General features: G+C 39.2%; 2 protein-coding genes and 1 pseudogene across 2 annotated transcripts; 2 read left to right on the forward strand and 1 right to left on the reverse strand.

Annotated features, from left to right (window-relative positions):
* Positions 1-4,707: 4,707 nt before the first annotated feature.
* On the forward strand, positions 4,708-5,522 carry LOC137727376 (uncharacterized; annotated as a pseudogene).
* Positions 5,523-8,406: 2,884 nt separating this feature from the next.
* Positions 8,407-9,090, forward strand: LOC137728168 (uncharacterized). Its single transcript, XM_088678046.1, has one exon. The coding sequence runs from the start codon at positions 8,407-8,409 to the stop codon at positions 9,088-9,090; it is 684 nt and encodes a 227-aa protein (XP_088534172.1).
* Positions 9,091-9,467: 377 nt separating this feature from the next.
* On the reverse strand, positions 9,468-13,953 carry LOC137729106 (methylthioribose kinase). Its single transcript, XM_068467935.2, has 6 exons — positions 13,566-13,953; positions 12,829-13,138; positions 12,086-12,260; positions 11,789-11,990; positions 10,242-10,453; positions 9,468-9,802 (listed from the first exon to the last, which is right to left on the reverse strand). Exons 1-6 carry the CDS (start codon positions 13,749-13,751, stop codon positions 9,634-9,636), a joined length of 1,254 nt encoding a protein of 417 aa, XP_068324036.2. The 5' UTR covers positions 13,752-13,953; the 3' UTR covers positions 9,468-9,633.
* Positions 13,954-14,253: the final 300 nt, after the last annotated feature.

Raw genomic sequence — 14,253 nt, forward strand, 5'->3', positions numbered from 1 at the left:
ATGCCTTCCCTTACCAACCAATCACTCTCCTCATTTCTCTCACATAATCAGACAATTTCCCTCTCTCTTTTGTCTAATCAAAATCCAAAGAACCATGCAGCGGCATAGGTGGCAGAGCTCTACCAGAGAAGAAGGAGAAATATACCGTTAGGCTAACAGAATATTTGATGTCGTTAAGGTATTTAACTGACGCCGTTAGATATAACGGAATATTCCATCAAATCTGACGGGATATTCCTTGAGGATTTTGTCAGAGCATGCAGGTGCGTGGGCACGTGTGTGGCTGCAACCTAGCGGCGTGTGGTAAGTACCTTAACTAGATTCAACTTCTCTATTTATGTCATATTGTCATCTATGCCCTGACTATTTATGTTTTATGGGTTCTTCACACTACTGCACACTCTCTGTATTAGTTTAAATAAATGTTAGCTTTGGTTTAAATTTATCCATATTTTTATGCATCACTTTCCTTTTTGGTTACCTCACATTCAGGTGTCGACCAGCATACCTCGACTCTGGTCGAGGTGTGTTAGTATGGTATCGGAGCATAGGTTTGGTAGTCCTGCGTTCCACGATTGTGTTCTCGAGGCTCAGATGAATGACTCATAATCCCAGGAGTTAAAGCAATCGGCGTTGAATGGAAATAGAGGAGATCTAAGGATTCAAAGGCTTGATGGTATGCTCATGCAAGGCGATCGAATGTATGTACCGAATGTGGAAGAACTGAAGAAAGAAATACTTAGTGAGGCGCAAATCTCAACTTATGTGATGCATCCCGGGAGTACTAAAATGTATCATTTATTCGACCTTTCTACTATTGGCCAGGAATAAAAAGAGAAATTGCGAAGTACATGAGTCGTTGTCCGGTCTGTCAATAAGTCAAAGCGGAAAGAAAGAAACCATTCGAGTTGCTACAGCCACTTCCTATACCTCAGTGGAAATGGGAAGATATCATAATGGATTTCATGTACAAGCTGCCTCGCATGCGTAATGGCTATGACGACATTTGGGTGGTTGTTGATCGGCTTACCAAGTCAACGCATTTCCTACCTAACCTGTTCGTGAAAACTACCCGCTAAGTCGATCAACCAGACTTTTTGTTTTTGAAATTGTCAAGTATCATGGTGTTCCAATTAGTATTATTTCTTATTGGCACCCCAGATTAACTACGAAATTCTGGGTAGCTTTTCAAAAAGCTCTGGGTTCGAAATTACTCTACAGCACCGCCTATCATCCTCAAACCGATGGACAATCAGAGAGAACTATTCAGATGTTGGAAAACATGCTGAGATCTTCAGTCCTACAGTTTGGAGATGAATGGCACAAGCGTTTGCCTTTGATAGAATTCGCCTACAACAACAGCTTTCACTTTAGCATAGGTATGTCACCATTTGAGGCGCTGTATGGGGAACCTTGTTGTACATCGTTGTTGGTCCGAGGTCAGCGAAAGAGTTTTGGTGGGTCCTGAAATTATGGATGAGACGGTACAAAATATTCAAGTGATAATGGATAACCTGAAGGCAACACATGATCGACAAAAGAGTATAGCAGACATATATTCGACAGATAGAGTTTATAAGGTTCGAGATTGGGTATTCTTAAAGCTGTCACCATGGAAAGGCGTTGTACATTTCGGGAAGAAGGGAAAGCTAAGTCCTCAATACATCGGGCCATATCAGATCATTGAGCGAGTTGGTGAAGTTGCATACCGACTTGATCTACCTCTAGAATTGTCAAAAGTACATAATGTGTTCCACGTGTTTATGCTACGAAAATACGTCTCTGATCCGTCACATGTGATTCCTCCTCAGCCATAAGCGATTAACCTAGATTTGACTTATGATGATGTACTAATGACGATTCTTAACTAGAAAGACAAAGTTCTTAGAAACAAAATTGTTTGTATGGTGAAAGTCTTATAGAGAAACCACTTTGTTGAGGAAGTTACCTGGGAGACAGAGGAGCTTATGCGAGACCTTTACCCACGTTTGTTCTTTAACTATAATCTTCACTAGTGTTGAAATTTCGGGGACAAAATGTTCTTATGAGGGGTAGGTTGTGATGACCCGTCCCTAATTTTTCATGTAATTTTCTTCACGGGTGTGTAAAATGATGATTATGCCCTTATTGGCAAAGTGGAACCTGACGTGGACATAGTTATTCAACTTTTAATTTATTTTTTCTATTACGTAATTAAATAGTACCCTTTATGAATGCGTGAGCGCGAGTTAGGCCCGAATCGGATTTGTAACGAAAAAGTTATGTTTAGTTAAAGTGCATTAACAGCGGGTAGACTTGTACACATGTGGCTAATGATTTAGTGTTGGAAATTGTTGTTTTTGATAAGGTGAGCCATATTGTGTAATTTTAAAGTGCACCAAATCTTATCACTTCTCTCTTTAAATCTATCTTGTGACTTGCTTTCCCTCACCAACCAACCAATCACTCTCCTTATTTCTCTCACACAATCAGACAGCTTCCCTCTCTCTTTTGTTTAATCAGAAAACCCCTATCTATCTTCTTCTTCCCTCATTCATGTTGAGCCTTTCTTTTCCTTCTGTAACACAAACACCATCATCAAATGTCACAGATCAGACCTCAAACTACCACCATCATCAACCCTCATGGATCAGACCTCAAACTACCACCATCTATACGAACCGATTCTAAAATGATTGAGTTTTGAGCTTCCAAATCAGAGCAACTCGAAGCTCCGACTCGAGTGTAGGTTCCTCAACGACTCTCCGTTCAAGTTACAAGGTTTTGGATGGTTTAGATGCACTACACAACTCCCTGGAGTCACTAGCTTAAGTTTTGAGACGACGAAATAGGTCTGAGACCTTTGAGGCTTTTTCAGTCCATTTCCATCCACTTTTTGGATTTTTAAAAGGTATAAACTTGTTCTTCTCTTCCCAAGCTTTATTTCCATATAAAGTATGTCGAAAATGGTTAAGAAATGAGAAAGTTATGAAGTTTTAAAGCTTTTACAAAAATCCAGCCAAATTTTTCAGAATTCGGCAAACCAGACGGCGGCCCTGGCGACGGCGGATGACGGCAGAGCTCTATTTGAAAAGAAGGAGGAATATTCCATTAGGTTAATGGAATATTCTGAGGCCGTTAAGGTATTTAATTGATGGCATTAGATATAACGGAATATTCCATCAAATCTGATGGAATATTCCCTAATGATTCTGCTAGCGCGTGGGCGCATGTGTGGTCGCAACCTAGCGGCATATGAGGGCATGTCTAACCTCCGAGCAGCACGTGGTTGACGTGTATGGGTCCGTGACATCGTCCAGAATGTTTTTGTATATTTAAACCCTTCGTTTGAGCAAACTATGCGGGATTTTCCTAGCCTTTTAGTGTATGTCCTAATTAATTAATTAGTATAATTGTTTCACATATAGGAGAGAATTACCCCGAGGAGGTACGTGGACAAGCAAGGCTAGGAGGCTACGATACGACTATGTATCAGTGAGTGGGCATTTGTTTTTATATATTATATATAAAGTTTTATAGTTTCCACAAGTGCTTTTGGATTGATTTTATGCCTATCATGCCATATTTTGTTTAATTTTAAAAATGCCATTATATTGTTGGGATTTATTTATTGTCATGGCATGTTCTTATACATTATACTTGCTCATCATGCATGCTTGCACCGGTGTAGTACTCACCCCGGGCCAGGGATAGGCTTCACGTGTATGTTCACATTGCACTGCACGCTCACCTTGGATCCATTGTAGGTGCCAGTCCTGTCCTAGGTTGCAATAGGCAACTAGGACTCGTATGTTATATGCCTAGCGTCATTCTTCACGTGATTGTAGTACTAGAGCGTATATTATGATTACACCCAGTCTTGTTCATGTCAGAATCCCTCTGCAAGAACTTGTGTGTTAGCATAGATTGATGATAACCTAATTTTATTATGCTTTGATTGAGATATTATGAATGACGTATTTATGGAATTATTGTTGAGTTACATTTGATTTCGTACTTATACGTAGTATGATTTTCTGGAAATTATACATGTTTTATGGCAAAGGGTTAGTATGTTCAGAAAATAAATGTGTTTTATAAATCTTTGCTTTTGCCCACTCACACCTTCTGTTTTTCGCCCTTCCAGCATTTAGCTAAATTCTCTATGGCATACGAGGAATCTCTGGCGGTTCTGACATATCTCTAAATAAATGTAGGAGCTTATTTCTGGTTGTGTAATAAGTACCTTAACTAGATTCAACTTCTCTACTTATGTCGTACTGTCATCTATGCTCTGACTATTTATGTTTTATGGGGTCTTCCCACTATTGCGCACTCTCTGTATTAGTTTGAATAAATATTAGCTTCGGTTTAAATCTATCCATATTTTTATGCATCACTTTCCTTTTTGGTTATATCACCTTCGGATGTCAGCCAGCATACCTCGACTCCGGTCGGGGTGTGTCACATGCCAAAGGTGCAAGGGTTAAGTAAAATTGCAAAAACGAAACCATTTTAAATCTTTCAAAGGATTGCTAAATGAAAGAAAAAAAGAAAACTCAAAAGTTATATTAATATCTTTCAAAATAAATTTAAAAAGTTGACGTTGAATATAGTGGTACATATAGCTCTATATATAAACCATCCAAAGAATGGCACATTTGTACAGAACCCAGAAGTTAAAAAAACCAAAGGCACTAGCTTAACATAATTCACTAGTCACAGGCCATGGTTCCATTTCACCATATTTGTTTCCTCTCCTTGCTCATAACACTAGCAGTAGGCCTCCTTCCTGGCACCCATGCAGTCGACTACTACGTCACAAACACCGCGGGAGGAAACCCCGGCGGAATCCGCTTCAACAATGAAATCGGAGCAAACTACAGCAGGCAAACCCTAATCTCCGCCACCGACTTCATATGGAGCTTGTTCGAGCAAAACACAACCGCTGACGGAAAGTGTCTCCAAGGTCACCTTAATCGTTGAAAACATCACCGGGTTCACGTTCACCATCAACAACGAGATCCACGTCAGCGCCAGCTACATTGCTGGTTACTCCGGTGATGTGAAGGCGGAGATCATCGGTGTGCTTTACTATGAGTTCACGTGTGGCAATGGAATGGGAACAGTCAAGCCCCCCCCCGGGGGGGGGGGGGGGGGGGGGGGGTGGGATTTGGTTGCTGGCTACTCCGGCTATGTGAAGGCGGTGTGCTTTACTATGAGTCGACGCACGTGTGGCAATGGAATGGGAACAGTCAAGCCCCGCGGGGGGAAGGGGGGGTTGATTTTGCTGATTACGTGAGGTTGAAGGCCGGCTACACGCCAAGTCACTGGGTTAAGCCCGGGCAGGGGGATAGATGGGACCAGGGGTACAATGTCACTGCTCGGTTCTGGACTATTTGAATAGTTTGAGAAATGGGCTTGTGGCTGAAATGAATAAGAAATTGAGGAGTGGTTATAGTGCTGATTATTTTGTTGATTTGCTGGGGAAGAATGTTGATCAGCTTTGGAGTGGGTACAAGGCCAAGTATGCAGGAAACTAAATTGTAGTGCTTCTGTAGCCAATAATTTAAGGGAAGAGATCCTCTCCGTATCTATACACCCTAAGTCCAAAGATCAAATTATCGTGGCCTTTAAAATTTGATTCCACGGAAAAAAACTATTGTAACTTGCGAAAGTTTTCATTAACTTCTCTACTTTTGGCCGTAGAATCAAATTTTAAAGGTCATGATCATTTGATCCCTAAGCTCCGGATGTATAGATCCAGACAGGATCTCTTCCCATGATTTAGAGCCGTCATGCAGGACAAGGACTGATATCAATTTGTGTTCTAAATTACTATTAAATTAAATAAAAATTTGATATAATCAATAATTTATAGTCAAACAACATAGCGAGCCAAAATCTTAACTACATTAATAAAACTCTCTTTGTCAACCAAAAGAGGCTACCACAGAACAAAATCATGGGCATTAAAATAAATTCACACAAACTAAATTTTATAGTTTTTTTTTTTTCAAAACCTCACCCAGAGGTGATCCTAACATCCTCTAATTTTGAAAAAAAAAATATTTAAAAAATAAAAAAATTAAAAAAAAAACGAAAACTTCTCTCTCAAATCCTCATTGCTTTTTTTCTCCCTTTCTCCTTCCCATTTGAAAATAAAAATAAAAATTATTTTCACACACAAAGTGTGGGGCATATACTAGTTTTAATAAAGAAAACATAATATTCTATGATAAGACACTTATCTAGAGTCGTTTTAACTAATTTAAGGGTTTCTAAAGCTCAATAAATTGCATAACTAAAATGGATTATCGCAATGACAACAATACAGAGTCGGGAAGTTGGCCAAAAACTCTTCAGAACTTCTTTTATGAAATGAGTTTATTATCATTGTAACATTCCGATTCTATCGTGCCATGTTATGGGTAAGTTTATCTGTACATGGTATGACCTTACTAAATCGTGATGTCACATAGTGGTAAACCGGGTTCGTGTAAGTACTTCTCCAAGAGAAGAGCCTTACTGCTTTAAAAGGACTGGAGTATTTTTACGCATACCCCACTTCAATACAATGAAATTACATATAGCTTGGAAAATAGATGAGGGATGATCAAGTAGGACATTAATCAAAGCAGTGAAGTGAACTCTCAACCTCCACTTCGGATCAATGAAACACATGTGGTATTAATTCCAAAAGTACAAGCACCGGAATTGGTTTCACAATTCCGACCCATCAGTCTCTGTAATTATTCATACAAGGTGCTTTCAAAGGTAATGGCAAACGGGCTTAAAACGATTTTACCAGAATTGATCTCTCCTACTCAAAATGCTTTTGTAGCTGGTAGACAAATACAAGACAATATTGGTATTGCCCATGAACTGTATCATTTTCTAAAACTTCGAAAAGCCCCCCATAAATTCGAATTAGCACTCAAGTTAGATATGCATAAGGCCTATGATCAGGTGGAATGCGACTTCTTGTTGGCGGTGATGGAGAAGATGGGATTTGATTCACGATGGACCCGTTTGATAATGGGTTGTATCTCTTCAGTCAATTTCGCTATTCTTCTCAATGGACATCCAGGCTCTAAGTTTGTTCCTACGCGAGGTTTAAGGCAAGGAGATCCACTCTCGCCATACTTATTTTTATTCGTCAGTGAAGTTTTTTACCTTATGCTCCAACAAGCCAATGATCGACAGTGGATTCAAGGGGTTCAGATGAATCTTGGTGGTCCGGTCTTCACACATGTTCTTTGCTGATGATACTTTGATCTTCCTTACGGCTACACATGCAAATTGTAGGCGCCTCATTCAGTTGATTGATCATTACTGTTTAGCGTCAAGACAACAGGTTAATAAATTGAAATACGGTGCTTTCTTTGCGGGTAATGTGCCAGAGGTTTTATCGCAGGAATTGTCTGCCATTTTGGGAGTGGGGAAAGTTGATGATCCGGGTTCCTATCTTGGTGTGCTTGCTATATGGGGTCGATCAAAGAAATGTGGATTGGCTTATGTGGAAGGTAGATTGTTGGGGAAACTTCAAGGGTGGAAGCAATCAATGCTGTCACAAGCGTGGAAGAGAGGTTCTGATTAAGGCGGTGGCGCAAGCAATCCCGACGTATCCGATGAATCTTTTCAAATTCGCTATTACGTTCTGTCATGAATTAGATTCTCTAATTTCTCAATTTTGGTGGGGGCAAAAATCCAAGGAGAGGTTATGCAGATCGAAGTCTGACGACTGGCTTGGTTTCCGAAACTTTGAAAAGTTTAAGGATGCTCTTCTGGCAAAGCAATGTTGGAGATTGATAACTGAACCGAATACTTTGTGGCCGACAATTCTTAAAGCTAGATATTTTCCTAATTGTTCCTTTCTTGAAGCTAAGAGAGGCAGGAGAGCTTCCTGGCTTTGGTCTAGTTTATTGGTGGGAAGAGACATTCTGCTGAGGGGAGCTCACTGGCAAATAATGAATGGTCACGATGTTCGTGTTTGGATTGAGCATTGGCTCCCATCTCTCCCATTGAGTAAACCGGAACCATTGAGTAGTGTGCCAGTTAAAACTCGGGGACTTGGGATATTTCATTCTTGAAACCTTTTCTGTCGCCGAGAGACTGATGCGATTTTAGAAACTCCCATTGGCAATCCATTGATTTGGGATTGACTAATATGGCCTTGTGAGAAAACTGGAATCTATTCGGTTCGCTCAGGTTACCATTGGACCATGGATGGGCAACGCTCCCACAGATCTCTCCTACCCTCTACTTCGGTCAACACACCACATTTTCTTTGGAAATGGCTATGGAGTATGGAGGCGTTACCAAATATTAAGTGTTTTATGTGGAAGTCACTTAATGAGGCACTTGCTACCATGGAAAATTTATTCAAAAGGCGATCCTCTTCATCTCCTATATGCCCTATCTGCAATGCTCAGGAGGAGACCATTGAGCATCTTCTCCTTCTGTGTTCGTGGGTTGAGTTACTATGGTTTGGGGGGTGCTTTGAGTCTGCGCATCCAACGTGAGGCGGTCACCACTTGGGTAAACTGGCTTTCGGATTGCTTGCAGGGGGCTCCAAGATCGAAGTTTGACAAGCGACGCTTCCTGTCTTATATTACTTTTACATGTTGGAATATATGGAAAACCCGCTGCAATTTCCTTTTCAACCATCAACCCATTTATCCCTCGAAGGTAGTCTTTGAAATTTCTAATTCTATCGGAACTTTTCTGCATGCTACTCCATTATCGGTGGTACTTGTCACGTGGACTCCTCCAAGCCCAGGGTTTATCAAGCTTAATGTGGATGCTAGTTGGGAAGCGTCATTGGGCTCGGGTTTTGTTGGGGTGGTTGCACGAAACAATGCTGGGGGTTTTTTGGGTGCAGGTAGATATAGTGTGAAGGCTCAAAGTGTGGCTATGGCAGAGGCTTTGGCTGTTAAGATTGGATGTGAACTTGATCATCAATTGGGTTGGCATTCTGTGGTTCTTGAACCTGACTCCTCTAAAACCATTTTAGCTTTGCGGGACTCGCCTTCCAAGGGCAGGTGGGAAGCTTTCCCTCTTCTTCAGCAGTGTATTCGCTTGGGAGATTCTTTCCATGTTTGTTGCTAGTCTTGGATTCCAAAATCAGCTAACAAGGCTACGCACTTTTTGGCGTCGCGACAATGTCGGGAGATGAACAATGGGGTTTAGGTTCACAGACCTCCATCTTCCTTGATTTATGTGCTTCGCAATGAGGGACTTCCTTGTCCACACTAGTTATCTCGAAGGGTAGTGTAGGGAGTGACATTTTAGCATCATATGCGACGTTGGGATCCTTGTCTCTCCTTGCATTGCCTGTTTGTAGTGTAGTTTTTGCCTCTTTGCAGGCTTACTTGTACTCTTTTGGCTGTTATGCCCGTAAATCTTATCTAGTTTTCCGAAAAAAAAAAAAAAGGCAATGAAGTGAATAAATATCACATAAAAAGCAGCCAAATAAAGAAAATAAATAAATAAATAAAAAGTCACGTTTTTATTTAGCATGTTCATGGCCAGACGAAGTCAAATTACAAGCAGCCACACCAAACATTTGTATATTTCTTCCCAAAAATCACTATTTCAAATTTTCAAGCACGTTGCTAATTTTTCGTAGAACCGTCTCAGAAGTCGTTACTTTTACTGGTTTTGTTGAATGGCGGAAATAACTTCGTTAATGTAATGAAATTTTTTCCTCTCCTTGAGAAGGAGCTTTGCTAACTCAAGAGCTCGACGCTCACAACCCGCCCGCTTGCTGGCATCAGCTATTGACTCAAAATCTTCAACGTGTGCAACTCCAAGGATTCGCCTGTTAACAACAAAAATAAAAGCATTATTATCGAAATTAATTCAACAGTTTCTTGAAGCGCTCTGTGTGTGTGTGTTTGTGGTGTTTGTTCTAGTAGGCCATCCTTCACCGTGAAATATTTATTTTAATTCTGGTCTAGAAGCTCTTCCCTCTTGGTTTTAAAAGGACTACCGAGTTATTAAAATAAAAATCTCATAGAAGCTACGGGTAAGAAGTTAAGAGACCAAATAAGAATGGCACAAAACTACAAACAAGAAAGCAGTCTGTGCATATGGTTATTGCAACGAATTGGAGAAGAGGATTCCAGTTAAGAATGAAAATAAATGAAAGATGCATGATCATGATACTGAATAGATCTCATTATTAGTTTTCAATAAATTTCTTTTGTGCAAAAACATCAAATACGAGAACTAAAGAAATATGCAGTCTGTTTTCTCACCTTATCATTTTTGCAGCACCAAATCCAAGAGTCTCATGAAGCAGATCTTTAATAAATTTCTTTTGTACAGACTGTACAAGCTCAGGGTTGTTATAAATTGCAGGTAGATATGCGTCGCCAGAATCTTTGTTTGCATCCCATAGTGCAAGGAATTTCCTGTCGAAAAGGTTCCAAGTGTTTTCAATTGTCCTCAAAATCCAAGCCTTGTATGCCTGCATCATAAAGCAAATTTCATACAAGACCATGACACCACACCATAACTAAACACTAATAATAGCAAGTCGAACTATGAACCAATCAAGGGCGGAGGTAGAGTATGGCTAGGTTGGGCTATAGCCTAGGGTAAATTTTGGAAATTTAGAAAACAGCATGTAGTTTGATAAGCCAAAGTTATCTAATTTTGAAATTAGCACAGCCTTCTTTGATAAAATTAGCCTACCTCGAACACAAAAAGAAAAATAGCCCACCCATATAAACTTTCTTAGCTCCGACCTTGTAACTATTACTCCATAACACTCAGGTTTAACATGTTATAGAACAGGCCTTATACAGTCAGAAATTATACTGAAACTACATGAAGTTTACTTTTAGTTGCACAAACACCCCTGCTGTTGGATCATCATAAGCCAGGCACATGCATCGGTAGGAAACCATTTTTAAATACCAATAGTAACAATAACTAAATCTAAACTATCTGGCAACCAAAACTGCATCCAGAATTCCAAATACTCAAAATGTATTTTAAAAAAAACACCACATGTTATATTCCAGAAACAGCAATGCTTTTTCTACTACCGAAACTAAAGCAAATCTCGAATCCACCATCAAATGTGAAGGACAAACTCTGCATCTATTCCTTCTATTCAAATCTCGATCTTACAAAAGCTTATATTTTGATAACTGAATTGAGATCACATTCTTCTCTGATTTTTACCTTTCCTCATAATCTAAGAAGTTTCTAAAAATGTCTTAAGAGAATCAAGCTTTTAACTTTACCAGTACTGACCGAAGAGGTGGCCTTCCCTAATTTTTAATCTGTTCTTCAACTTGAACACTCACAAGGCGACCACCGATTTCACTAAAGAAACAGAGCCGGCTTCTTACACTGAAACATCTAGCAGATGTTGCCAACATTTCCAGTCCACAACTATCCAATGGATGGTTATCAAAATACAACATTTCCAGTCTCCACCGGGTTACATTTCAAAAACGAAAAAACATATCACAAACATGAAGGTTGATGAAATTATTTGAGCAATCTGGAAGATCAATTTAACATGATAGTTAAGATGATTAGCAAGGTCTTGATAGGTGACACAGGGGAACAATAACAATTTACATGTACAGAACTAAATGACTTAACAACAATTTAGAATAATCACATGGAAATACAACATAACAAATTATATGCAAAAGACAAATAACAATGAAAAACAAATAACGTCACAAGAGCAGAAAAACTTGAAAAGAATTCATCAAGAAGAAAAGAATAGTAGAAAGCAACAAGTTAAAGATAATGATTTAAGATGAAATGGACCAGGACATACTTTTCGATCATTCTGGTCATTAGCATGCCCATCTTGTGCATAGAAAGCCAAAATCAAGTTGCCCAGAAAAGCGCCAATATCAAAACCCATTGGTCCATAAAATGCAAACTCTGGATCTATAACTTGAGTTGAATCATGAGTCACCATTACAGAACCAGTGTGAACATCTCCATGTACTAGGGCTTGGGCTCTCTCACAGAACCTACAGAAGAGGCAATTTGATCGTTCAAATGACAATTAAAATGAAAACATGATATAGAGAGTCATACTGCTACAAAGATTCGATAGTCTCATTACAAGGATTTCAACTCAGCAACTTCAAGCTTCAAAACGTTATCCCCCCGCACAGCCTCAGCATCCGAATCAAGATAAGGAGAAGTCCATCGGTTATATTGAGATACTTTGTAAGGGTCAGAAAAAACAACCTGCGCAGTATGCCTGCATAAATCCATATTGCCACAAAACTCGGCAACTGCAGAAAGTGGACATGAAGACGAGTTATGATATATATACAAAAGCAGATTGTTCATAAGGCAAAACTGAAATGGAATTGAATCTGTACACAATGAAATCAGTTTTAGAATACTAAGATTCACGTCGAGTTCCTTTTCTCACGTCATGTGTTAAACTGAACAGAATTCAACAAGAGATTATCAATCTAAGAAATTGTTTTTTTTTTTTTTTAACTCAATAACTTTCCTAATCATTTTGGATAAAGTATAAGCGAACCAATTATGAACCATAAGTGGAGAACATGGTGCATGATTATTCTCTTCTCTTGCAACCAAATCAAACTATTGGCAGGGTTCAAAACAATACCACTTCTGGAATAGGACCAAAATGTTCAACCAATCAAGATCCAGGACAAAAACATCCTTTCAAATGATATAAGTGTATGATATGATTCACAATTTCATATACATTCCGTTCAAAGCATTTCAACATCATGCATTCTATCTCCATGTTATAAGAACACAAAAACGTACATGACAACTATGTGAAAGCAAACTAAAATCAACTAAGAGAAAATACATTCATACCAGCTTTTTTGTGGTCTGTGGTATTGTGATACAGGAGGGATGTAAAGAACAAAGTCTTTGCAATATAGTCGGACATGTGGTCAGCCAGCAAGGGGTACTCAACTCCAGCAATCAACCCTTTTCTCAGTACGATATGCGGGGGCTCCAAATAGCGCATGCCGATCAAAGACATGGTCTGATCGAAATGATACACTTCAGGAACATGATCAGGACTCAAACTTCCATGCTCTTTAAGCGCCAATGCCTCAAAATATGCTCTTTCCTTTGTCATTGGCCATGACTCCCCAATACAACGGATATATGGAAGAGCCTGCAAAACCAATCAACATATTTCATCAGACGACATCCAAAGCTCACTAATTTTACATTTTCACCCAATCAAAGTGAAAAAAAAAAAAAAAAAAACAAAAAAAAAACAAAAAAACAAAAAACAAATAACACTCCCATTGGAGTTGAACCCTAGTAAAACATTTTGGAGTTGAACCCAACAAAATTTGATCTAACACCACAAGCGCATTAACATATTTCATCCAAGGACATAAAAAACTCACTGATTTTAATTTTACCCCCATCAAAGTCAAAGTCTAAGAACACAAATTAAACACTTTGGAGTAGGACCCCCAACAAAACTTGATCAAATCCCACAAACCCATTACTACCCAAGTGTTGAAAAATCCAATACAATTTGATCAAATATCCAGAACCCATTACTACCCATATGGTGAAAAATTATTTACCTGCTTGATGACGAAAGAACCAGCAGAACCAACGACGATGAAGACGAAGTTGAGATTGCCATCGCCAACTTCATTGATGGTTAAGTTGTCGAACTTGTTGCCGAGCTTAGAAGCGAGAGAAGGCGTGGCTTTTATGTACTCTATGAGGACCTTCTCGTCCAGCGGCCGGAACTCGGAGAAGGCCATGGTGCATCGGCAGCGGCGACGGAGGTGGGTGGAGAGTTTTTTTCGTAGGTTTTAATCAATATTCTAAAAATCCTGCCTCCGTCCTAGACGGCTGCCACCGTTCTGATTAATGTTTGAAAAGTAAGAAAGAGCGCAGACTTGCTGAGCGTCTGCCTAGACCATATAGACATCCGCTTCGCCCGTTCAGAACCTTTTACGCGCCAGCTTAAGCTTAAGTTGCAACTCATTTAAATAGAAAATAAATAATTTTCATTGTACATTTTATTTTTTTTAATAAATTGTGAAAGACATTTTGTATACTTAAATGAACACATATTATATCCTTATTTCACATGTTTTCATTATATTCCAATACTTCATAATATATATGCATTTTACTTTGTAGTTTATGATAAAATATATTTTATGTACAAGTAGATACTTATTTACACGAAATATGATAGATTTACTTAAATTCGCCTAATCCGCCTAGGCACTTGGCTTTAGCCCGCCGCCAGAGCTT

Source organism: Pyrus communis, chromosome 10, assembly GCF_041283825.1.
Source record: "Pyrus communis isolate YQ-2024b chromosome 10, ASM4128382v1, whole genome shotgun sequence".
Classification (NCBI taxonomy): Eukaryota; Viridiplantae; Streptophyta; class Magnoliopsida; order Rosales; family Rosaceae; genus Pyrus; species Pyrus communis.